Source organism: Tamandua tetradactyla, chromosome X, assembly GCF_023851605.1.
Source record: "Tamandua tetradactyla isolate mTamTet1 chromosome X, mTamTet1.pri, whole genome shotgun sequence".
Classification (NCBI taxonomy): domain Eukaryota; kingdom Metazoa; phylum Chordata; class Mammalia; order Pilosa; family Myrmecophagidae; genus Tamandua; species Tamandua tetradactyla.
The window spans coordinates 152,754,386-152,781,819 of record NC_135353.1 but is presented as its reverse complement, the minus strand read 5'-3'; the positions used below and the strand labels follow the sequence as shown (position 1 = coordinate 152,781,819).

General features: G+C 37.4%; 2 protein-coding genes and 1 pseudogene across 4 annotated transcripts in view; all 3 read left to right on the top strand.

Annotated features, from left to right (window-relative positions):
- Positions 1–27,205, top strand: part of MBTPS2 (membrane bound transcription factor peptidase, site 2) — a 41,374-nt gene extending 14,169 nt beyond the window's left edge. For all 3 annotated transcript variants that reach the window (XM_077146174.1, XM_077146176.1, XM_077146177.1), the window contains 6 exons: positions 15,734–15,852; positions 16,774–16,954; positions 22,444–22,538; positions 22,906–23,101; positions 24,743–24,818; positions 26,422–27,205. In XM_077146174.1, coding sequence (XP_077002289.1) covers positions 15,734–15,852; positions 16,774–16,954; positions 22,444–22,538; positions 22,906–23,101; positions 24,743–24,818; positions 26,422–26,644 — 890 coding nt within the window. In that variant the 3' untranslated portion in view covers positions 26,645–27,205. The remainder of the gene's footprint in view (positions 1–15,733; positions 15,853–16,773; positions 16,955–22,443; positions 22,539–22,905; positions 23,102–24,742; positions 24,819–26,421) is intronic.
- YY2 (YY2 transcription factor) lies at positions 4,756–6,335 on the top strand. Its single transcript, XM_077146178.1, is given in 7 exon segments — positions 4,756–5,378; positions 5,381–5,553; positions 5,555–5,978; positions 5,981–6,007; positions 6,010–6,063; positions 6,066–6,164; positions 6,167–6,335. Coding segments are annotated over 7 exon segments (1,389 nt in total). The 5' UTR covers positions 4,756–4,852; the 3' UTR covers positions 6,253–6,335.
- LOC143671035 (zinc finger protein with KRAB and SCAN domains 3 pseudogene) lies at positions 9,055–10,791 on the top strand (annotated as a pseudogene).
- Positions 27,206–27,434: the final 229 nt, after the last annotated feature.

Here is a 27,434-nt window from a genome sequence, read left to right as displayed (position 1 = left end):
ATCAAATCAAGGAAGAACACAACGAGTCGACCCAGAGGTGAATTAAAAGAATTCAGAACTTGAGAATATTAAAATGAAACAATAATGGAAGGCAATCTCTAGCATAGTCACAGTTCAGTCAGAGAAGCAGAACCACTAGATGATATAATGATGTAGGGAAGAAATTCTGGGAAACATAGCAAATTGAAACAAGACTAAACTACCACAACCTGCATCTATTTAAATGGAACAATTGAGGCTAAGTAAGTATGTAGTTAGAATTCTTGAACAGACTATGAATATAACAGAAGTAGCAAAAAAAAAAAAAAGTAGAGGTAGGTGGATCAACAACCTAAGTATAAGAGCTAAAACTAAAAACTCTTAGAGAAAAACAAGGAAATATCTTCAGGACCTTGTATGAGGTAATGCATTCTTAGACTTTACATAAAAGCACAAGCAAAAAATGAAAAACATTGATAAATTGGACTTCATCAAATTTAAAAACGTTTGTGCATCAAAGGACATGATCAAGAAAGAGAAAAGACAACCAGCAGAATGGGAGAAAATATTCGGAAACCACATATCTGATAAGGGTTTAATATCTAGAATATATAAAGAACTCCTAAACTCACCAACAAAAAGACAAACAAACCAATTAGAAAATGGGCAAAAGACTTAAATAGACATTTTTTCAAAGAAGATATACAAATGGCAAAAAAAGCACATGAAAAGATGCTCAACATCATTTCTCATTAGCCATTAGGGAAATGCAGATCAAAACCACGAGCAGATACAACCTCACATCACTAGAATGGATGTTATTTTAAAAGAAAAGGGAAAATAAAGGTGTTGGCGAGGATGCAGAGAAATAGGAACGTTAGTATATTATTGGTGGGAATGTAAAGGGGTACAGCTGTGGTAGAACACAATTTGGGGGTTCCTTAAAAAGTTAAACATAGAACTGCCATATTGACCCAGCAATCCCACTTCTAGTTATATACCCCCAAAGAATTGAAAGCAGGAACTGAAAAACAGATACATGTATATCAATGTTTATAGCAGTATTATTCACAATATCTAAAAGGTGGTAGCAACATAAATGCCTACCAACAGATGAATGTATGGTATATCCATACAGTGGAATGTTATTTGGTCATTAAAAGCAGTGAAGTTCTGATATATGCTGCAACGTGAATGAATCTTGAAAACATTCAATGAAATAAGTCAGATATATAGGGACAGATATTGTATGATTCCACTTACATGAAATAACTAGAATATGCAAATTTACAGAGGAAGAAAGTAAAGTATAGATTACCAGGGAGGGGGAAGGGGCAATGGGGAGTTAATGCATTAGGGTACAGGGTTTCTCTTTGGGATGATGGGAAAGTTTGGGTAATGGATAATGGTGAGGGTAGCACAACATTCTGAATGTCATTAATCCCACTGAATTATATGTTTGGAAGGAGTTGAGATGGGAAATTTTGTTACTTCTGTTTCTACAACTACAAAAAAAAAAGGAGTAAATAGACAATGACAATTAAATTTAATACATGACCCTGGACTAGATCTAATAATAGAGGATAAAATGTCCAAAAGGACATTATTGGGATATATGAAAAAAATTAGAATGTGGACTAAATTTTTTATCAATGTTTAAGTTCTTAAACTTGGTAACTGTACTTAAGGTGGTCAAATAAGTGAATATCCTTGTTCTTTTTTTTTAATATTTTATTGTAAGCCTTAACAAACAACATACAAGCATTCTTGACATACAAACATTCTATGCATGGTGTACAATCAGTGGCTTATAATATCATCACATAGTTTTATACTCATCACCATGTTTATTTTTTTGAACATTTATATTTCTCCAGCAAAAGAAATGAAAAAGAAAAAACTCATACATGCCATACCCCTTACCTCACCCTCTCATTGACCACTAGTATTTCAGTTTACTCAATTTATTTTAACCTTTGTTCCCCCTACCATTTGTTCATTCTCCATCCGTATTTTTTACTCATCTGTCCATACCCTGGATAAAGGGAGCATCAGACACAAGGTTTTCATAATCACACAGTCACATTGTAAAAACTATATCATTATACAGTCATCTTCAAGAAACATGGCTACTGGAACACAGCTCTACAGTTTCACGTACTTCCCTCTAGCCACTCTACTGCACCATAGACAAAAAAGGGGATATCTATAAAATGCGTAAGTATAACCTCCAGGATAACCTCTTGGCTCTATTTGTAATCTCTCAGTCACTGACACTTTATATTGTGTCATTTCTCTCTTCCCCCTTTTGGTTGAGGAGATTTTCTCAATCTATGGATGCCAAGTCCCAGCTCATCCCAGGATTTCTGTCCCACATTGCCAGGGAGGTTTACGCCCCTGAGAGTCATGTCCCACATAGAAAGGGGAGGGCATTGAGTTCACTTGCGATGTCAGCTTAGAGAGAGAAAGGCCACATCTGAGCAACAAAAGACTGTTTTTTTGGGGGGTGACTGTTAGGCCTAATTTTAAGTAGGCTTAGCCTATCCTTTGCAGGGCTAAGTTTCATAGGGTCAAACCCCAAGATCAAGGGCTTGGCCTATTGATTTGGTTGTCGCCACTGCTTGCGAGAATATAAGGAATTCTCCAAAGGAAGAAGTTGAATTTTTCCCTCTTTCTTCCCACTCCCCCTAGGGGACTTTGCAAATACTTCTTTATTCACTGTTCATATCACTGCGATTAATTGGGACATTACACTATCCTTGTTCTTAGGAAATGTACATGGAAGTATAAAACGTTCAGGGATCATTGTATACAACTTACTCTCAATGTTTAGAAAATAGATTAAGTGGGCAGATGAACAGATAGGTGGATGGAAGACCGACTGATATGGCAAATGTGACAAAAATGTTAAAATTGGGGGGTCTCGGTATCTGGGTGGGGGCTATGTTGGTCTCCTTTGCATGGAGTTTGTATTATTTTGGCAACTGTCCTTTAAGTTTGAAATTATTTTAAAGTAAAAAGTTCAATAAAATCATATCCCAAATTTGTAAATATAAAAGAAACCTATCTTAAAAATTACTCCAAAAAAATTGAAAAGTTAAGTGGATGAGCAGAACATGCCAAGCAAGTATGAACAAAAAATAAGTCTGAAAACATTGACTCAGACATATGGGCCCACTATAAGTTGTGTAATCTACAATGAAAATGTGCTAATTGTAAATCTTACCGTACAAGTAACAAACCATCAAAACACAAACAAACTGAAAAAAAATACAAGGAAAAATAAAAAGGAGACTCATTTCTCAACATGGCAGATAAGTTTAAAAAAGTCAAGTTAGAAGTTCTAATTAGTAAATAATCAATTATATATGTCCAACTCTATTATCCTGAAGACACAAGATAATTTTTTCTTCAAGTGCCCATGGAACTTAACAAAAATTGACCATGTATCAGTCCACAAAGAAAAGCCTCAGTAAATTCCTAAATAGTAAGATTAGTAACGCAAGGAAAAAAAAAAAACAAAACTACCTGATAATTTAGAAATTTATCTTAATCAGAATTTGGATTATTTTAATTAAAACCATAACATAATTACAGGATATCTAAAAATAATGATAATGAAAGCATTATCACTGGCATATAAGTCCAAAGTTATGAGAAAAGGAAAATTGACTGCTTTAGGCCGTTACCATGAAATAAGATGAAAATCAATCAATTACACATTCAACTTAGAAGTGAGGAAAGAACTATAAAATAAAGAATGATGAAAAAATTAGTTAAGCATAAGCAGAAAAAAATAAATTATTAAACAAGGAAAATATACTGTTAAATCCAAGAATTAGTTCTTTAAAGGAAATCAAAAGATTAGTTAAAAAATGAGAGAACATATCTATAGACAGAATTAGTGAGATTAAGGAGTGACAACTGATACAGAGAAATTAAAGCAACTGTAAAGAGTACTTTGTTCATCTCAGGAAAATATTTGAAAACCTGGATAGTGTAAGAAAATATAGCCAAAATTAATCCCTAAGAAGGTAGAAAAAATCTAAATGGGGTAAATTACAACAGGAGGAATTAAAGAAAGTTGATAGAGAGCCCCTGAAAGTTTCATAGGTGGAATTCTTTCAAATCAGGAATCAAAATATGTAATTCCAATTTACTGTAAACTTTCAGGTCAGTTAGAGATGGGAAGTAAGATTGTTTTTTTTTTAAGCCAATTTAACACTAATACAACACCTGGTAAAGCACACACACACAGAAAAACCCTACACATACATGATATCTCTCAAGAATGCGAAGGTGGGGAGGCCACGGTGGCTCAGTGGCAGAGTTCTTACCTGCTATGCCGGAGACCTGGGTTCGATTTCTGGTGCCTGCCCATGCAAAAAAATAAAAAAGAACGCAAAGGTGTTTCAACATTAGGGAATCCTTTTGAATGTGGAAACATACCATTAGGGAAGAAATGCATCATCTCAGCAAATGTCGAGACAGTATTTAACAAAATTCAGCATCCATTAATGATTTTTAAAAAATTTTTAGTAAAATTCAGAATAGCTGGATATTAGAAGCATTCCAATTAAAGGCCCAGACAAGCAAACCGCTATCAAATATCATCATTATTAAATATTGGTCTCTAGGTATAGGTCAATACAATTAAATAAGAGGGGAAAAGAAGTATAAATATTGGACAAAGGCATTTTTTTCTTTGCAGACCCTGTCATGTGCATGGAGGGGGGGAACAAGATGCCAACTGAACAAGATACAGAAAAATTCCATAAAGATCCTGGTTATTAAATTAATATTCAAAAACAATCGATTGACAACCAGGGCAGGGTGGAGAGTTCGGAGAACAAGCAAGTGTCCCAACGTGGGGATGTGGTGGAGTGCGGCGCCCCGAGGCGCATGTGCAGAATGCCCAGCACATGCGCAGAGCAGCAGGAAGTGCTGTGTCTTCCGCCTCAACCGTCCACACCATACTCAGGCTCGTGCCTTCTCTCTTCAGCTTGCGGTCTCTCGCACCGTCGAGTCACCTATCCTCAGCAGAGCATTCACGATCACTGCCGAGCTCTCAGCCATGGCCTCAGACAACGCTCCCTACATCTCCACCGACAACTCGGAGATGCCGACAGATATTGTGGTGTTGCCTCAGATCGAGGTGGAGACCATCACTGTGGAGACTGTGCCGTTGGAGCCCAATGCAGTCGAGACCATCACAGTCGAGACTGCCCCAGTCGAGACCATCCTGATCAACACCATCCCGGTGGAGGCCATCAGAGAGTACAGCAATCTCAGCGGCAATTGGGTCCACGGTGGTCATGACCACCCGCCTCTGATTGCTCTACAGCCGCTCGTCACCAGCGACCCCAACCCAGGGGACCAGAACCAGGAACTAATCGTGGTCCAACGCAGGAAGAGGTGGTAGGCTCCTGCAACTCCGACAACCAGCAGGCCAGCCAACAACTTCGAGAACCAGATCCCGTCCCAATCGGCGACGAAGACAACTGCTTCCAGCAGACGCTGGCCTCCCTGTCGACCTCATCGGCCTCAGCCTCGGCCTCACACCGGCCTGCAGCCGCAGCAGGAAGCGCAACCGCAGCAAGAAGCCAGCGGCAAGAAGAATAACCCCAGCGGAGAGACCAAGGTGGAAGGCAGCAAGAAGTGGGAGCAGAAGGAGGTGCCGATCAAGACCCTGGAGGGTGAGTTCTCTGTCACCATGTGGTCCTCCAGTGACAAGAAAGCCAGCGCGACAGCAGTTGAAGAATCGAAGGAGGAGAACGCTGCTCCTGCTTGCTCAAAGTACGTGACAGGAAAAAAACTTACTCTTGAAGCACTGTCTAGCATTGACCTGTCAGATCCCAAACAACTGGCTGAATTTACTAAAATGAAGGATAAGAAACCTAAAGAAGAAGCTCCGAGAACCGTAGCTTGCCCCCATAAAGGCTGCGACAAGATTTTCAAGGATAACTCTTCTATGAGAAAACATACGCACACCCACGGCCCAGAGTCCACGTCTGTGCAGAATGTGGCAAAGCTTTATAGAGAGCTCGAAACTAAAACGACACCAACTGGTTCATACCGGAGAGAAGCGTTCCAGTGCACGTTTGAAGGCTGTGGAAAACGATTTTCTTTGGACTTCAACTTGCGCACTGTGCGAATCCATACCGGAGACCGGCCCTACGTGTGCCCTTTGATGGTTGTAATAAGAAGTTTGCCCAGTCAACTAACCTGAAAACTCATATCTTAATGCATACCAAGAAGAAAAACAACCAGTGAAAACAAGATAGAAGACCCTTCTCAAACTTGAGAATTCCAGGAGAACGATTGGAATAAATATGCTTCTCTTTGTATGTTATTTGTGGAAAGAATTTAAAATTAATCCCAGCCAACTAAGGGTCATGTTTTGATAAATAGACAAAAGTAGTAATAATAAAATTAAAATTAAAAAAAAGTTTAGAAGTTAACCATTGCTATCTTGTTCTATAACACTATTTGTAAAATATGGTGTTTTTGAGTTTGTATAGTTTGGTACCAGTAGGATGATAATAATGAACTTTCATATCAAAAGATAGTTCTTTATACAGCTGTCCTAAAAATGGACTTACTTTCAGATTCTTATAAATATGAAGCTTACTTATTACTTAGAGCTTTTAAAAATTTTTCAAGTGTTCTTGTTTATACTTGGGGAAGGGCTATACCTAGTAATTCTACTTATGTTTTTTTCTGGAGATTGAAACTTTCCTTGCCATAGATTTTCTGTAAAAGAATGTTCACTTATATGCAAACAAATATTTTCCTGTTTAGAAAAAGTTATTAGGTTTTGTATGCTATCTTAATTTTGTTGTATTCTTTGATGTTAACATTTTGCATGTTAAACCATAACTATGGTTTAGCTGTATTGGATTATATAGTCTTAATATTAGATGTAATTTGATAGTTGTAGTCAATTTAAACCTATTTTACTAATTTTATTTTCTGAAAAATACTGCCAGATGCTATTATTTGTCATTTCTTTGCCTGTTCAGTTACAGAGGGTACACTCAGTTTTAGAATATATTGTGCAGAAATTGACTTTGAACACCTGATATGTACATCCCATGTAATAGAAAAGCAACAATAAAATTCTGGTTCTAAAAAGGAAAAAAAACCCCAATATTTTGCTTATATAAAAACTTGAATTAGAAAAGTAGAAAGGGGCGGGGTGGGGGTGGGTTGCTGCTGGCATCTACTGGATAGAAACAGGGATGCTGCTATACAGTCCTATATGTGCACAGGACAGCCCTTACAACAAAGAATTATCTGGCCCAAAATGCTACTAGTGCCCCTGTTGAAAAAACCCTACTCTAGAGAAAGTAAAAGTTATAACAAAGATTCCATAGGTTTACTTATCATTAACGGATATAGAGGTTCTTTCACGAGGGACATGTGTTTACCCCACCACGCTTTTTGCCACTGAACCATCTGGACAAATCCTAAATCTATAGGGTAATCTGGTACCAGCTGCATGCCTTACATAAAGATAGGAAGGAGACAACCATAGGGTCAATTGACAGTGCTGCTGTAATGCCCCCACATTTGTTCGACTTTGTTTCTGTGCTGTTGTTTGGATGGAAAGAGCTGTAGTCAGGTAGTAGTTTCGTCCTGATAAAGGAGAGATGCTGAAGGTGCCCCATCTAGACAGTCCCCGGGACATGTAATGGAAAGCTGAATTTGGGACAGTTAAAAGTGGCACATCTAATCATTGGGACTGATTATTTACAAAATTGTATCTGGATTCATGGGGGGGGGGATTTATAGCTGTAATCCTAAATTAGTTTTACCAGAGTACATTCAATAGTATTTGCCCAACCTTGAATGTCACTCTGCAACAATGGGACAGCTGAGTCCCCTACCCAATAGGTAAATCGCACCCAGGTCCATCAGCGACACTGCAGCCCCTTAGGAACCAGCAGGTGAGAGCAGGGCTGTACAAGGCCGGTGACCATGAGGACCTGCAGGCTCGAATGAAACCCCCAAAATTCCAACCAAATGGAGTGACCAGGGCTGACTCTCCAGTAGAATTTACTGGAATAATCAAATAGATTTGTTTTTGTTTTAATTTTGTGTTTTAATGAAGCTCTGAAAACAAGTTTTAAAACAACAACACAGGTGAGTGTCTTTTCTGATCTTAAGGTGGAAAGGCTTTAATACAAAAGAGCCATCTGGCACACCAAACTAAAAATGTCTGTTATAACCAAAACCATAAGCCAAAGCAAACAAAAACTGGAGGAGAAAATTATAATACCTATTACAAAAGGGCCAAATTCCTTGGTGTAAAAAAGAAATACTTACAAATTAGTAAGAAAAAGTACCCCAACAAAAAAAAAAAATGAGCAAAGATGTAAACAGGCAATGGATAAAAATAGACTTACTCTCCACAAAATCAACAACACCCTTTTTAAAAAAATTGTGGTAGCATATGTATACCAAAAATGTGACATTTTAGCCATTTTTAAGTGTCATAATTACATTCACAGTGTTGTACTACCATCGCCACCATCCAGTACCAAAACTTTTTTCTCACCAAAACAAAATCCCTTTACCCATTAAGCAATTAATGGAGTTAACCCTAAACTCCAGCCCCTTGGAAACCTCTACTTTCTAACTGCATGATTTTGCTTATTCTAGATATTTGATCTAAGTGAAATCATACCAATATTTGGCCTTTTTGTGTCTGGCATTTCACTTGCATAATGTTTTCAAGATTCATTCATATTGTAGCATGTATCAGAACTTCATTCCTTTTCATGGCCGAATAGTTTCCATTGTACAGCCTATTTTGTTTATTACAAATAGGCTTTAAGAAACATGGAGGCTGCTGTGCGGGAGGCTGGCTGCTAGCGGGTTGCGGCTCCGGGCTGCTGCGGCTCCCCTCCGGCCAGCGCCGCTGCCACTTGCGCCCGGGGCGCGTTGTCCCGCGCGCGGAGCAGCGCTCCGCCCAGCCCCGCAGCCCAGGACCCCCTTCTAGGCCGGCCCACGGGGGGCCATCCCGCTGTGGTCGGCCCCGCGGGCGTGTGACGCTGGGAGACAGGCCTTGAAATGGGAGCCGTGAGGGCAGAGCTCCGCCCGGAGACGATCAGTGCCAAGGTCTTTGGACGGCTGATGTGCCAGTGGACATTGGGGACTCGTGGCCGTCTCGAGCCTGGTGTCCGTTCACCTCCTGCTTGTGGCGCCCAGACATCCCTGCACCCTCTCTGTGCGTTCGGGAACTCCTTGTCCAGGGCCTGCCGACGTCCCTACCGTGTGGATTGCGGGTTGGACGAGTCACCAGTGTTGAAGCGCCCAACGTAGTACCAGGGGCAACAGAAACACGATTTTAAAATGTGGCAAAAGAAAGAGTATTCTAAAGAAGGAGCCCAATCTCCAGCAGAAACAGCCTGATTTGTTGTGTGCCGCAGTGCTCAGACTCACGGAGTGCTCGAGACTCGGAAATGCCTTTTCCTTCGCTCGTCTTATCCAGGAGGAGTGAGAGCGTTTTAGCAGCTGGGACGGGGCCCCGTGTGAGATCGGGGTCCTCGCTCAGCACGGGAATGTGCCAGCGTGTCAGAGCCTGCAGGAGGCCCCTATACGATCGTGGATCAGCTCTCCAGGCTCCGGGCTTGCACAGGGAGGGGAGCTGCAGAGAAGCAGCAGTGGGAGCTGCCGGAGGCACCCAGAGTCCCAGGGGTTGCTGAAAGTGGAAGATGTGGCCGTGACCATCAGCCCTGGGTAGGCATAGCTGGATTCCTCTCAGGCGAACCTCTATGGAGAGGAAAGGCAGGAGAGCTGTGGCAGCCTGAGCTCCCTGGGTGGTGAAACACGGCCTGAGGTGAGGGACTTGCTTCCAGCCAAGGAAGATCCAGTACAAGAGCCTGGAGAGATGGCATGCCACCTGGGTGAAGGCATTGTGCAGATTCCTATACGTGCCAAAGGTGGTAAACAGGAGGGCAGGTTACAAAGGAAGCAGAAAAATGCCACAGGGAGCAGGCAGCACTACTGCCACGAATGTGGAAAGAGTTTTGCTCAGAGTTCGGGCCTGAGTAAGCACAGGAGAATTCATACTGGGGAGAAACCCTATGAATGTGAAGACTGTGGCAAGACCTTCATTGGGAGCTCTGCCCTTGTCATTCACCAGAGAGTCCATACTGGTGAGAAGCCATATGAGTGTGAAGAATGCAGCAAAGCATTCAGTCACAGCTCAGACCTTATCAAACACCAGCGAACCCACACCGGGGAGAAGCCCTATGAGTGTGACGACTGTGGGAAGACCTTCAGCCAGAGCTGCAGCCTCCTAGAACATCACAGAATCCACACCGGGGAAAAGCCGTACCAGTGTAACATGTGTGGGAAAGCCTTTAGGCGGAGTTCACATCTTCTGAGGCATGAGAGGGTCCATGGTGGAGACAGAAGTGCTCAGGATCCTGAACATGGGGAGACTTGGGAAAGTCATGGTCAGGTGGAAATCCACAAGCAAAATGTTGAGTCTCTCATGTCTTATGGATGTACCGAGTGTGGGAGAAGCTTCACTCAGAGGACAGGCCTTACTGAACATCAAAAGATTCACACTGGAGAGAAACCCTGTAAGTGTGATTCATGTGGGAAAGGCTTCACCCGGATGTCATACCTTGTTCAACATCAGAGAAGCCATGTTGGGAAAAAAGTTCCGTCGCAGTGACTCACGAAGTATGTGCCAAAGTTGCTTCTCCCTCATTTGCTAAAGTCACCTGCTTCCCCTCCTGAGTACAGAAATTGTGGGCTTGGGTTTTATTTACCACTAAACACCATCATGTATTAGAAGATACAGAGTCTGGCTCAGATGAATTATCCTCCAGATTCTAGAAAGTGACTGAAAAAAGAAATGTGATTGATAGGAGGCAATGAAAGTGTGGTCTGGAAAAGGTAGGACTTGAAAACGGCTGTTCTAGTCCGTTGGACTTCAGGGGCCTTCAGACCCACTGCCTGCCCTCAGCCAGCACGTATTACTTCCCGTGGTTGGATGGTGGTGATTTGGGGGGGCTTCTTCAGGGACCATTCATCCTGCCTACGCTGAATCTCCACTAGTGGTCCAAATCACGAGGTCTCATATAGCACCCCCTCCCTGTGCTTTGCACATAGGTGCTAGGAGACATATATTTACCTGTAAGATTATCGTCCTAGCTCTAAAAATATGATATCTAGATTTCTGAGGAATTTCTAATTAAACTTATTTGCATTTGTAAAAAAAAAAAAAAAGAAAAAGAAACATGGAAAATGTATAAGCTTACTGACAAAGGGATAGAAATCAAGAAAATGGGATTTCACTTTTGGCTCAGAGGATTGGCAAAGACTACAATTATGATATCCTGTATTCAGAGGGTAAGGAAACAGGCACTCATATATGCTGATTATGACAACATAGATTAATGCAAGCTCATTGGAGGTCAGTTCTAGTGCACGTATTTTTGGACCCAGTGATTCCATTTCTAAGTAATTTTCTGTTGTCTCACAAATGCATACCTATTTAAAGACATAATATGAGCAAAACTGTTTATTACAGTATTGTATGAAAAAGTTTAAAAATACTAATAACATACATGATCATTAGTAGGGAACCTTATACATAATATATTAATAAAACATTGCTCTGTGGCAGATATAAGAAATGAGATAGATATGAAAGCACAAATAGGGAAATATGTCCTAAATATATTAAGTGGAAATGCAAAATATAGTATCTAATACATAGTTTAATAGAATTGGTGTGTTTTTTTAAAAGTATTTCTATATATAACAGAAAAAATCACTTACCCGATATGTCCTGAACCAAAATTGCTCTGGATATTTCTGAAATTTTACAACTTAGAGCACATTAAAAAAAAAAAAAAAAAAGAATACGATGTGTTTATGATATGTGGGACATGTATTAGCTCAATATCTGTTTGCTGTAATAAAAGCTAAAAATAACACTGGCATAAACTCTTATCAAATGTTCCATATGTAAGGAATTCAGTACTGATAATGATAATTCTGTGATGGGAGACTCTGGCTCTTTCTGTTCCCTACTAATGACCACTTTACTGATATGTAGCATTTGCTGATTTCTGTGGTGTAAATACTACCACCATGGCCAATTTCAAATTACCAACCTAAAGCCCCTCCCTGAAGGAGGGATTGGGAAGAGTGGTACACAGTCACCTCTGGCAAACCTTTTTGGAACAGGTTCCAGCACACAACTGGATTCATCTAGCTATCTCTACCATAGGATAGGGTAGAAGATGTTAAGAAAAAAATTTGGTTTAAAAAGTATAAAACGACATCTTGCAAAACCTTTTACTGTGTATGTGTATGTGTGTCCAGACAAACAACCAAGAAGCATCGCAGCCAAACACTACATGTCACACTCATTCTTCAGTTATTGAAACAATGCGATTTTGTTTAATGGATGATCATCTTAAAAGTCTTTTAAAAACTATTCTGTTACTAGGTAACTTGCTATTATATACTCTTGAATAAATACTTATGGAATATACTCATATACATGCTTGTATAGGCATAGAAAATTTCTGGAGGGAAAAAAGAAAATTGATAAAAGTAAGTTTACTGTGACTCATGGGATTGATAATTATGAAATGATATTTGGGGAAAATGACTTTTGCCTTTCATTACTTCCTCCTTTAGTATTTGAATCCTATATAGTCAGTAAAATTTTAATGTGTATTTTTAATAAAGCCAGTTCAACATTTTAAAATTCATTTCACATTAGAGTTAAAACATACTAAGTGGAAGTGTTTTTTCATTTGGGATTTTTGGGGGAGGTGGGGGGGGTGGGGGCTTAGACTTGGAACCTAATATCCAAGACTAGGACAGAAGAAAGTTATATGCCCCTATCGATAATTATAATTGAGTCCACACTCAAAACCTTCAGTGTTTTTTAATTGGCATAGAACTCACGAGTCCTACTATCCCACACATCACCTAGTTCATCATCACCTTCTCTTTCCCAGATGTGAGTCATCTGCCTAGTAGATAATTAAGTGGCTTTGCCCATCTATCTTTCCCAGGGAAGAGGGCTAGGTTGAAGATTGGAATAGAAGAGATGCTTCTTTCCCTCTAAAACCAAGTATGGGCCAACTCAAACATTTGAGATTGTCCATAAGAACAAGGGATTGGTATCTCACTCCCTGCTAAATGCTTGCTGAGAATCTGTGACCTCACCCCAGTGCTGCCATCCGAGTGGAAGAGAGCATGGGAAATGACTTCTTGGGAAACCTTGTGTATTCTCTGGAGTTGATGGAAATACATAAATTATAACAAAGTTCTTACGTGTTTGGAGAAAGAGATTCACATATATATACACCCACTGCTGAATTTATTTATTTATTTTTATTTAAGAGCATATACTTTCTTTGTTCCTAAGCCATCTTCCCACTTCCATACAAGAAATCCAGGGTGTCCTTTATGTTAGTCTACTGAAGAATACTTATATCTAGTTTTATAATTCTTTTTTTAAAGAGTTTTACATGTAATAGCTACTTTTTTAAACAAGGAAATACATACTGGCTTTGAAAGGGAAAAACCTGTAGCCATGTGTCTGCAATTTGGTGGGGAAAGGAGAGATAAGATGTGATGGGATACTTCCCGAGTGCATTATAAATAAAAATGTTTAAATTTTGAATTAAAGTATGAAGAATTTTTAGCAGTGTAATTAAACAATGCTTGCTATCTCCTCCCGAGTAAAGAATAGATGGTGTCTTAATTTCCCAACTGCCCTTACAAGTATCACACAATGGATTGGTTTAAGCAACAGAAATTTACTGGCTCACGGTTTTGCGGCTAGAAGAATTGCTTTCTCCCTGAAGACTGGGGTGTTCTGGTGCTGCTTTGCCGGAGATCCATTGGGTTCCTAGGCTTTCTTGTCACATGTCAGTGTTCCTTCCTTTCTTTTCTCATCCCACTGACTTCCTGTTTCTGGCTCCTCTTCATGGCTTTCTCTTTATAAAACCTCCAGTAATTGGATTATGACCCATTCTTATTCAGTGGGCCACAATTCAACTAAAATAACATCTTCATATCATAGGATCCTGTTTATAATGGGTACATACTCACAGGAACAAAGATTAAGATTAAGAATTTGTATAAATTGGGGTCCATAATTCAACCTACCACAGATGGCTTTAAATATCCTCTATACTTTGTTGCTAAAGATACCTTTATTTAGTGATGATAAGATTTGACCATTTTGGACCCATACTTAAATTTTTTAAATCCTTTTTAAATATTGAAAACTTTCTTATTTCTATCATCCAATTATAAGATTATCTGGGGGCTCAGAGAATCTCCCTATGCAGAACTCCAAATGTTGAATATATAACAGAAAAGGTTGGCAGATTTGACCACATTAATTTTTTTTCAAAATATGTATACAACTAGCAAAATATAAAATTGAAAAGTGAATTAGCTGGAAAATGAAGAATCTATAACAAAGGATAATAGACAACAAAATAATTTTAAAATCATTAAGGATTAGTATTGCCAAAAAATTAGAGCCAAAGGCAGTTTAAAAAATACACACAACAAATCTACCTGTGTAGAAATGATCACTGCCATTGGGAATCAATGAAATGACTTTATTGACCTATCAAATTGGCAGATTTGTTTTTGTTGTTTGGGTTTCATGTTAATACCCAATGTAAGCAGGGTTTAGGGAAAATGGGTGTCTCAATACTCCACCAGTGAGCGCATAAATTATTACAACTTTTCTGGGGGGGGTAATTTGGTGGCATGTGTCAAAAACCTTTTTGTCTTCTTTTAGTGACTCATTTCCACTCAGTGGAATTGTTCATAAGGAAATCAGGCACATGTTCAATAAAGTAGATGTATCAACATTTAGAAACAACTCTCCAACTCTGAGGAATTGGTCTGTGGGTTATTACATTCATAGCTAATGGAGAAAAATTTTTACTAATACAGATAGTTGTTTGTGATATTTTGTTTTAAAGAGATTACAAAACTGTCATATTAACTAAGTTTGTTTAAAAAGTTATAGCTATAAGAGGAAACAAAAATTGGAATATATACCTAAATATTTACTGTAGTTTTCTATGAACTGATAACGTTAGAAGTGGTGGTTTTAATTTTTTTCTCATTTTTCTTTCTATTTTTTCATATTTTCTATGTGAATGAATTTCCTTTTATGAATTTTTTACTTTCATTTTTTAAAGTCCCAGTCTCTTTATGGTCTGTTGCTTTATAGTATGTGACATGACATAAGATATATACTCTTTTCCAATACTGCTCTCCATAATAGTTTAATTCTTTAAATTAGAACAATATCCTTTTCAGAGTACACTTGGGTTTCCACCCCCCAATTCAGTGAGACTGTTTTGCTATTGTATCTTAACTTTTACTTGAATATGTTTGAAGTTCCTTTCAAAGATCACGCATATGTTTAAGTTAATAACATACATTTTCTGAAAAGCGGGGTAGTAAGTAGGAGATATGAATTCTATTAGTGTTAAATCACATCAGCGTGTGTCCTTCCTAATGTGGTATCAGCATACTAATTTTTAGATTTCAGTATCTGAAGTGAAGGTGGCCTCAAAGTGCTTATCTTTCTGTTGTACTCATAAATAGATCCATCTTCTCACAGCTTCTTCTGGTACTTTACTAATCTATCAGAACATGCAGGTGTCATGAAATCCAAATACCTATGTCATTCCTGTGTCTAGCTGAGCTTATTCCTTTTTTCTCTCTTTTTCAGGTATCTGGCATAATTTCGTCCTTGCCCTTTTGGGTATTTTAGCTCTTGTTCTCCTGCCGGTAATTCTCTTGCCATTTTACTACACTGGAGTTGGGGTGCTTATCACTGAAGTTGCTGAGGTAAATAATGGGTTACCTGGGCATTCTTTCATGAGACTTTGTGCCATAATACTTAGCATAATCTGTCAGGAACTTTTATTCAAATTCTCCCACTATATAGAATACTCAGTTTCTTCTGAAGAAATTACTGTAGTCCTTTCAAATCCAACAAATGGTGGGATGGACCACATTGGCCTTTAAAAACTACCAGGAAAATTGTTTTTGCTCTGAGTTACAAAGCAGTATCAAGAGTTTCTCTCTGTAGTTTGTTGCTAAATGCATCGTTTATCTTCATTGTTTATGTTTATATCTCTGCTTTTGAGCCAAAAGTACTTACTCCTAAGATGTAAGAAAGATGAAGCCCTGGCTAGCCAGCTAGAACATTTAGTAGGAGTTTGTTATGTTTTCGACTCTGTTTCACTCTTTAGACGAAAACTATTATGATGGCATCAAGACTATTATTCAGACATTGGGAAGAGGAAAATTACTTTTGTGAACAAATTGATTTACATGATTCATTGTGCTGATGGTATTGTCTAAATATTTGAGATTGTGTTTATATAAGGGCTATTCTTATATAGAGGAAATAGAAAAGTGAAGGCATTCTGATGACTACTTTCACACACAAAAAATTTAATTTTCAGTTTCAGGAAAACTTTGTATCATTTTAATGTTAAAGTCAGCAAGTGGGTTTTTTATTCATTCACCAAAAATTCAAAATCTTAAAAAATTGGGGTAAGTGAATATAATTGTTGGGTTTTATTTTTTATATTTTTCATTTTCTAGGACTACACATTTTGGATTCAAAGTCTTTGTAGCCAGATTATTTTCTGCATTATTCAAAATATTCTACTTAACACAGTTCCTTTAACTATTATTTACTCAGATTAATCATAGCTTGTCTTCACACATTATCTCCTTTGGTTTTATCCTCTTCCCAAGGACTCACCTGCCATTGGACCCAGAGGCCTTTTTGTGGGAGACCTTGTCACCCATCTGCAGGATTGTCCTGTTACTAGTGTGCAAGATTGGAATGAATGTCTAGATACCATCGCATATGAGCCCCAAATTGGTTACTGTATAAGTGCATCAACTTTACAGCAGTTAAGCTTCCCAATTAGAGGTGTGTATATTTCCTCACTATAATATAATGCTACAAATGCCAGTCGTTGCCATTTGCCAATCCTTAGAACATGTCTATTTGTTTTGTTCTAATCCTGTTAAAGCATATCAGTAAAGTAATAATGGGACTAAACTAGTAGATGTTCTCCTTGCTAAGTTGGATACTACTATTATTGTGCCCTTTATTACACATTGTTATTGAACTTCTAAGTTTACAATATCCTATTTGACTTTCAGGACTCTGTATCTAATTCTTTCTGCTTTCAAAAAACATTAAATCAGCACTCAAGCTCAACCATAACCAATTAACTAAATTCAATGGTTAAATATCCCCTAACATAATTTTATATGTTTGTGTGTATGTGTGTGTGTAGTGTATAAAATCTTAATCTATACAATTCTTGTTTTTACAAGCTTATATCAGACAGGTTAACAACTAATAGCTAACAACCAAATAGATAAAATCAAAGCATAAATATTCCATATTTATATATTGTTAACCCAACATAGGCATGCAATAAAGAAAGGTTAAAATAATTACAAGGAACTTGTCAAATGCCGACCCTACCTGAGATTTAGAAAAGACTCCATGTTTCTTCTGCCTGAAATATCCCTAAACTTAAATAGTTCTAGTGGTAGCTATGTAGATAATGGCATGTCCAAAGCCTTTTGTGATAGAGTTATTTTATGTGGCAGGCAGCCAAAGGAAGTCATCTTGACATCCAGAAGTACCCCTGAAGTTATGTATGTTCCTCTGGTTAGCAGGTGACAGGGTTGTGAAGCAAGTTTATTCTGAAAACCTGCTAAATTTATTTTGAGTTCTTTCCACTTAGAAAAATCAACCCCCACCTATTTATACAAAATTTTGAAGCCCAATTTATTGAAAGTGTTTGAAAATACAAATTATGCTCTCAGATTATACCGTTAAGTCAAGAAATACTCTGGATACTTGCCCATATCTACTGATGTGAAAAAAGTGATTAATGATAAGACTATCCTAGTTTGCCAGTCTGCTTGGACATATGCTGCACAATAGGATGGCTTAAACAACAGGGATTTATTGGCTCATGATTTCAAAGGCGAGAGGGCTTGCTTCCTCTGGGGGTCAGTAATGCTCTGGCTGGCTTGCAGGTGATCCTTGGGGTTCTTGGCTTTCTCATCACCTTTCACTTTTGGATCCCCACTGACTTCCCACTCCCAGCTCCTCCCTGTGGCTTTCTCTGACCCTGGCTTCAATTTCTTCTCTTTATAAGGCATCCATAACCCAGATGAAAATCCACCCTGCTTCAGTTGACCACACCTTAACTAAAAATGTCTTCAAAAGCTTCTTTTACAATGGATTCACACCACAGGAATGCAAATTAAGATTAAGAACGTGTCTAGATCAGGGTACATAATTCAATCTACCACAATAATCAGAAATAATTTCACTAAAGTACTGTGTGTGACAAAGTTAAAGTACTAAAAACTGCTACTTAAAATTTTTTAAAAATTTAATGTAATCTTCCATGTCTAAACCTTTTTTTTTTTTTTTCGCATGGGCAGGCACCAGGAATCAAAACTGGGTCTCCAGCATGGCAGGCAAAAATTTTGCCACTGAGCCACCGTGGCCCGCCCTTAAATATTTCTAGTATCTTTTTTGTTTGTTTGTTTTTTGCATGGGTAGGCACTGAGAATCAAACCCAGGTCTCTGGAATGGCAGGCGAGAACTCTGCCTGCTGAGCCACCATGGCCCGCCCTATATAAACCATTTTTAAATCTATTTTTTAACAGCTTTATTGAGATGGAATTCACATACCATCCAGTTCACCCATTTAAAGTATATAATTTAGTGTTTTTTAGTATATTCACAGAGTTGTGTAACTTAACTATCACCACAATCTAATTTTAAAACATTTTTATTCCCCCAAAACTAATACCTAGTAATAATCACTCTCCATTTGCCCCACCCCTCCAGCCTTTAATCTACTTTCTGTTTCTATAGGTTTGCCTTCTCTGGACATTTTGTGGTTCATTTTTGTGGTAGTTTGAAGCTGTATGTAACCTAGAAAAACATGTTCTTAAATCTAATCCATTCCTGTGGATATGAACCCATTGTCAGCAGGACCCTTCGATGGGGTTACTTCACTTAAGGTGTAGCCCACCTCAATCAGAATGGCTCTTACTCCTATTACCGAAGTCCTTTATAAGGACTGAAATTCAGACAAGAAGAGTGAAAGCCATGGAAGCAAGAAGCTGAGATCAATGAAACCTGAAAGAGAAGGGAAAGACCAACACATGTCACCATATACCTTGCCGTATGACAGAAGAGGCAAGGATTGCCAGCAGCCAGTCTTCAGGAAAAAAGCATGGCCTTGATAATGCCTTGATTTGGACATTTTCCCATCCTCAAAACTGTGAACGAATAAATTCCTATTGTCTAACCTGACCCATTTCATGATATTTGCTTTGAGCAGCCTAGGAAACTAAAGCAATCATTCTTATTTGTTTATTTATTGTGATAACATATTTATAACATAACAGTTGCCACTTTAACCATTTTTATGTGTACAATACAGTAGCATTAATTACATTTACAGTGTTGTGCTATTATCACCATTGTCCATTAACAAAACTTTATCATCATCTCAACCCGAAACTCTGTACCCACTAAGCAGTAACTCCCCATTTCCCCTCTCCCCAGCCCCTGGTAGCCTCTAAGATACTTTTTGTCTCTGTGAATTTGCTTACTCGAGATATTTCATATAAGTGGAAGTATACAATCGTTGTCCTTTTGTGTCTGGCTTATTTCATTTAGCATAGTGTTTTCAAGGTTCATTCATGTTGTATTGTGTATCAGAACTTCATTCCTTTTCAGGGCTGACTAATATTCCATTGTATGGATATATATATATATATACCACATTTCGCTTATTTGTTCACCTGTCAATCAACACTCTGGTTGTTTCTACCTTTTGACTATTGTGAATAATGCTGCTGTGAACATTGGTGTACACATATGTGTTTGAGTCCCTGCTTTCAATTCTTTTGGGTGTATACCTAGGATTGGAATTACCAGGATATGTAGTAATTCTATATTTAACTTTTTGAGGAACCATCAAACTGCTTCCCACAGCAGCTGTACCCTTTTACATTCCTGCCAGCAATGTGTAAGGTTCAAATTTCCAAGAAAACTTTCCTTCAAGGAGCTCACGGTTTAGTCAAAGAAACAGACCATATCCAAATTATTACAGTACAAGGTTAAATTTAAATAATGAAAAGCAATATTGGCAGTTATAGGAGGTAGTGATAGTCACTCCTGACTGCGAAATGAGGGCGGGTTTCATAGTATCAGTCCTGGAGCGAGGCCTCAGTAGTGAGTTTAATTTCAAGAGGCCATGGTAGAAATGAACATCAGCAGCATAGAATAGAAGGCAGTTGGGGAACTGCTAACAGTACAGTTTAGCCAGAAAATAGTCTAAGAGAAAATGGTAATAAAACAAAAAGTGAAGGTCTTTCCATTTTAAGCTCTAGAGTTTGGACTTTATTTTGGAGCAATGCAGAGTGTTTGGAAATTTCAAACTAGAGAAGCCACATACTTAGAGTTATGCCCTAGAAGATTAATCTTCCAACGCAGTCAGTATGTAGGACAGGTTGACATATAATAGCTGGATGGTGAGCAAACAAACTGTTGGGATCTGTTCAAATGGGTCAGTAGAGAAGGAATTCGAGTCTGCACTCAAGTGGGAAAAGAGGGAACAGATAAGGAGAAGAGTAAAAAGCAGGACTTGGCAACTGATCAAAGGGAACACTGAGGATTTTAGTCTGGATTGACAAAAAAAATTCCTGAACAAATTTTTACCTTAGACTTTACCATTAGAGCTGATGAGTGATTATAGGCACAAATTTGCCTGTGCTGTTAGATGCTCACAGTTTGCTTTCATATTTTAAATTAAATTGTTAAATTTAAATTGAATTATTTATCTCTACCCCAAACTAAGTGCCCATTCAGTTTTATAATAAAACAAAACAAAACTACCTATACAGCTAGCCAATGCAGAAGAAAAATTTTTGCATTGGTTAGTTTCCTTTGCCTCTGTTTATTCCATACTGTATGGCTAGGGGAGACCCAGAAAAACCTATACCAAATGTCTTCCTCAAATTATTTAGTAAAAACAAACAATAAAAACAAAAAACAACCTTTGGCTGAAATACAAAAATCCTTAAGTTATACTGCATGTCAACTAACATTTTCATGCCAGTGCTCCTGAAGACACCCTTGTAATAGAAGAACTTTTCATAAACAGGGAAACAGGAGAGATTTATCTCTTAAGTCTGTCTTCTTCAGCACATCTGAGTAAGGCAGTAAGCATAGGAGATTCTAAGTTTAATTGGTCCTTGTTGCATATCAATTTATACTTTACATGTTTGACATGTTGATTGTGAGGAACCTTCCAAAATAAATAAATGAAATCATTTTTTGTCCCACGCGTAGCACTGATTTAGCTTCTTTATTCTACTCCAAAACAAGTGAAGCAGTCCACCAAGGAGCTTTTTTTTTTTTTGCTTTTAATCAAGTTTGTTTAACCTTTTAAAGTTGTTAAAGCTTTAAACTTTTAAAGTAAAATCAACCAGAAGACTACGGTGTAGTGATACACTTCTCATGTAAATTCAAACTTCAAAAAGATTCCTTTTGTGGAGTAAAAAGGCTCTCCACTGTTTACATGGTCATTTCTGAGTTGCAAAGATTACCACCACCACCACTGCCCCCTACCCCCCCACCCCCATATTTTCAGTACTTCCTATATTCCCCCATTCAGTCTTGGCTGCTACAAAGAGACTGACAAAAAACATGAGATCTTTTTTTCTTGTATCTATAGTGGGAACCTTAGCAGCAGACATTAACCACTAAAGACCTTTTAAAAATAAATAAATAATGAAAATAAGCATTTGCCCTGTTACTGTCATCTTCCAAAAATGGTAATCAGATTACTGGAATGCAGGCAAATATATGCACATCTGTGGGTTCAAAATGGGTTGTCCTGGTTCTGTGGGAAAATGTCAAGGTAAGCCTGGGGGTAGGTTAAGAATTTGGGTATCATAGGAATATCCTTAGTGATAAAGGTCTCATGAGCATCCTTTGGCTCACTCTATCTGCTAACACAAATCTGCTGGCATATGGGCATATAATCATGGCTCATTAAATGTTTGTGCTTGACCCTCTGGAGTTACTGTGAAACTTACTGAGGCCCTGGAACTCCAGCTGTACGGGTAGGTACAACTAATCTTGGATAAGTGTTGCTTCTTGGTTTCAAATTGAATGTGTCCCTCTTTTTTTAATGTAAACTCAAGCTCTGCAGCTAGTAGTCATCAGTCCAAACCCTGAATTATACAGTTGTTTCCAAATTCATACGCCATTTTACTTACTCTTTTTGCCTTGAAAACAATTTTTTTTAATTACAAATGTATTTCTATATAACATTCAAATTGACTGAATTTATTTCTCTATAGCATACAAACGGCTAGATGGTTCGACTGAATGTTGTAATAATCACAGCCTCACGGATGTGTGCTTTTCCTACAGAAATAATTTTAATAAGCGTTTGGTAAGTTGTCCCTGAAGCGGTCTTGCTTGTCTGATGTAATTATTACAAAATAATGGATAAGACTAAAGTGGAATCTATTAGAATGTGTCCTTTTGCCCAATTTACTTTGTATCATTCTATTAAAACCTCTACATTTCAGATGTCATCATTCATCTGAGAATCTTTAAAAATTTATAGTGGTAATATCTTATTTAGCCAAAGTGGAATACTTGAATCTAATTTTTGACACACATAAATGACATTTCTTTTCTATAAATTTCATTCTTAATATACAGAGGATATGAAAGATATTAAAGGAATATAACTCAGATTTTTCTTGTTATATAATTCACTTTTTAATATTGACTAATTAGCATTTTGTTTATAGCACACATGTCTACCTGCCCGGAAAGCCATTGAAGCCACTCAAGTTTGTAGAACGAATAAAGATTGTAAAAAAGGCTCAAGTTCAAGCTTCTGTATAGTACCTTCTTTGGAAACTCATACTCGCTTAATAAAAGTGAAGCACCCACCTCAAATTGATATGTTGTACGTAGGACATCCACTACATCTTCACTACACAGGTGGGTATTATTGTGGTGGACCCTCAGAAAATCATTAAGATCACATATATTCTCAGTGTGCGAGAATGGCTTTCATTTATTACAAATTTGATCACTTAAAATCTTGTTAACTTGTCTTTAGGCATTAAATGAACTTGAGATGGTAAGAAAAATATCAAAGTTTATAAAGCAAGATGTAGCTGAATCTCATGCCTGCACATAGAGAATACATTTTTCCTTCATTACCATTTATGCCCAAGTCAAATGGATATTCTCTGAGAGTTTGTTAAATTTATCTGAGCTCCCTAAAACAGTGGCAAGGGCAGCATACCTCCAGAGAATGCCAGGATACATGGTATGTGATTATAAAGTAATTTATGCATGATGCATGAATTTTATGTGAATATATTTTCAGGACTGGGCCCAGATAATTGTTTTAACAGTGACAACATGATTGGACTAAGAGCATAGTTTTTCCATATGGCTGCAAGTCATATACTCTAACTCATTTTATTGTACATGATTTTTTTATGTTAGCTGTTTTTTTATAGCAGCTTTATTGAGATGTGATTCACATGCCATACAGTTCGCTAATTTAAAGTATACAATTCAGTGGCTTTTAGTATATTCAGAGTTGTACAACCATCACTATAATTAATTTTAGAACAATTTTTTTTTACCCCAAAAAGAGACCCTCCACCCATTAGTAGTCACTCCTCATTTCCCTACTAACCCCCCACCCCAGGCAACCATTAATCCACTTTTTTCTATATATATAGATTTCCCATTCTAGACATTTCATTTAAATAGAATCATACAATATGTGGGCTTCTGTGGCTGTCTTCTTTCATTTAGCATAATGTTTTCAAGGTTCATCCATGTTGTTGCATGTATCAAAACTTCATTTCTTTTTATTGCTGAATAATATTCCATTATATGGATATGCCACATTCTATTTATCCATTCGTCAGTTGATGGGCATTTAGATTTTATGTTATTCTTTAAAAGAGTCTTTCATTGCTTTATAATTATATCCCAAGATACAACCTGGCATTGCAGATATTAAATTCACCTCAACAAATGAAGAAATGCCACCGATTAGGGTAATTCAGAAGTGTGTACCACAGGTTCTATGTGATTACAGGAGAGTTTTTAAAGGTTGTGATCAAAAACAGGATTATGGAATGCACAGAATAGAAAGACCTGAAAAAAATCCCCTAGTCTCACTCCTTGTTTCAGCAATGAAGGAAAAACTGAGACCAGAAAGAAATTAAGTGGCATAATAAAGTAAATGTGACTTTAATATTGTACTGCTTTCAAATGGTAAGGACTCTTTTTAATGTAAATTCTAGTATTTTTTTATCAGACTCTCAATCTTGTAGTTACACTGGTATACTGTCAGCTTTAGTTTACTCTCACCTCAAAATAGGACTTGTATTTCTGCATTGCACTGTTTTGTATTAGATGTTCTAGAATAAGCACTTGCTTTTATATAGGAGGACTATAGCCTGCCTGCATATATTCAGGAAAGGCTTTGCTCAACCAATTTGATAGGTGAGCCCAATATTTTGCCATATGTTGGGACATCTGGCCACATTGGTAGAATTCATAATGCTGATCTGATATGAATAATATTCATTATTACTTGTTTTTCTCTTTTAGTGAGCATCACCAGTTTCATACCACGTTTCAAATTTCTAAGCATAGATCTGCCTGTGGTTGTGGAGACGTTTGTCAAGTATCCTTTCTGGTGTAAAAAAATGCTTAAAGGTGTGTTACTTAGAGCTTGAGCAGTCTTACCTTGAATAGAGCATATATAGACCTAACAAGTGTCCATCAATTACTAACAACTAAAAAAAAGTCTTTAAAGTTGAAAGAGGTCAGATTATACCTAGGATGGAAGAAGACAAAGGAGAAAGATTGGTCCAGGAGGAAGAAAGGTTAAGATGTGTAAGGGAAGGAACCCAGAATGCAAACCAAAAGTTGAATTTGCAGGTCTAAAGCATTTTTAATAAGTTTACACAGAATGAAAGACTGGGCATGTTTTCTCTGACCAAATGGACGATTCTTCTTATATGCATTACCAGGAATCATATAACTCTATTCCACTCCTTCCAGGGAGGAACGGGTAAAAGAGATCAAACTGGTTTCCACTACTAAAATAGCAATTCAAAGGACAACATCTCTTGTGGTCTTTAGCATATTATATTTGCATATAAAAGAGTAAATATTTTAAAATTGATTGTTATGTAGAATTTGAATAAACTGAAAGTTTGGGAGGTTTCTTTAATTTTTAAAAAATTGTGGTTTTATATGTAGAGAGAGATATATCATAAAATTTGCCATTTTAACCATGTTTGAGTATACAATTCAGTGGCATTAATTATATTTATAATGTTGTGCAACCATCCACACCATCTATTACTAAAACTTTTTCATCACCCAAACAGAAACTTCTCACCATTAAGCAATAACTTACCCCTCCTCCCCACAGCTCCTGGTAACTTCTAATCTACTTTCTGTCTCTATGAATTTGCTTATTCTAGATATTTCATGAAAGTGGAATCATACATTTTTTCTTTCATGTCTTGCTTATTTCACTTAGCATAGTGATTTCAATGTTCATCCATGTAATAGCATGTATCAGGGCTCCATTCTTTTTTTATGGCTGAATAATGTTCCACCGTATGGATAAGCATTTTGTTTATCCATTCATCTGTACATGGACACTTGGGTTGTTTTTAGGATTTTTTTCTTTTTGTTTATTTAAATCTTTATTAATTTCTTTCCTCAATAATTTGCAAAACAAATGAAATGGAAAACAAATGAACAATTATTGAAAAAAATGTGTACAATGAAGATTTTAGCTTGTAGGCTCTACAGCTTTGTCTTAAAGAGACTTCTGTAATTTTAAAGATTATAGCAAACTAAAATAGTGTTCAAGAATCAGAGTCTTTGTTTCCTAATATAAGATAATACTTTATAAAGACCAAAAGTAATTTTCCTTATTTATACCTGCCACATTCCTTTTCCTTGTTGTATCATTAAAAGACTAGATAGACTAAGTCTTCCTGGGAATTCATTATAGATTCACTTAGTTTGTAAGTGGTTGGCCTTCATTATCTAGTCAAGGTTTTTGGACTTCAAAATAATATAAATTAATTTGTTTAAATAGTAAAGACTAAGAAGAAATGGCCTACAGTTATGCGCAAAGATTTTTTTAAAAAGTAGAAAATTCGACTGTACTCTTAAAGTTCAATAGAATTAAAATATTTTCTCACTCACTGGAATGTGGCTTCCATTCAGACCTCACAGTCTGCTTCTTAACTGATTTTAACCAGGTACCTAATTTCACTCTCAGGAGCTCTAGCTATTGTCAATGCAGTGCCCTGCTTTGCTTTGGATGGACAGTGGATTTTAAACTCTTTCCTGGATGCCACCCTTACCTCAGTGGTTGGAGACAACGATGTCAAAGATCTGATAGGATTTTTCATCTTGCTTGGTGGCAGTGTGCTTTTGGCTGCCAACGTGACTCTGGGACTCTGGATGGTTACAGCACGGTAATATTTGCACTCATATGACAAAATATCTGAGTTACAGTATACAGCTGTGTGGAAATAACTATTGCCATTCAAAACCTTACTTGGTAAGAAATATAAAATGTTTCCTTAAAATTATGTCTTAGCCAACAACTTTGAGCTCCTATGTCCAGAAAACCCAAACTCCTGGGTGGGGAATAAACAAAAGAAATGGAAGGCATACTCCCTGAGGACATTCTAGTTTTAAAAACTGAACATACACACTTCCAATGCTTGTGGAACAATTTGTAAACAAGTGCAAATTCATGTAATACCATTTTACATAACTCCATATTAGGTTGAAATAGTGTAAAGAAGCTCATAATTGGGTGGATTCAATCAGGGAAAACTTCTTTAAAAAGCAATATTAATCAAGATTTGAAGGAGAGCAGACTTTGGCCAAGTGGAAGGGTGAGCATTTTCTTGGCCTCAATCTCTTGTCCTTTGTCTTGTTTGAAACATATTTTAAAATTTAATGGTGTATTATTTTATACTCTCAAAACTGAGGTATGATTACAATTAAAGTAATAAAATTCTGTAAAAATAACTGTTGACTTGAAAGGGAAAATCTTTGTCAAGCGATGCCAAACAAATGAATAAGCAAAGTAGGAAGTGTGACCTATGATATCATGAGACATGTTTTGCCCCACAAGAATTACCTCTTTGGTAATGTGTCTGTACCCTCTCAAAGCAGCACTAGCCTTGACATTCAGTGTGAACTGCAGGCAAAGGTCTGACACCTGCAGTGTATGAGATGAGGCAGTTAAGGTTGAGTA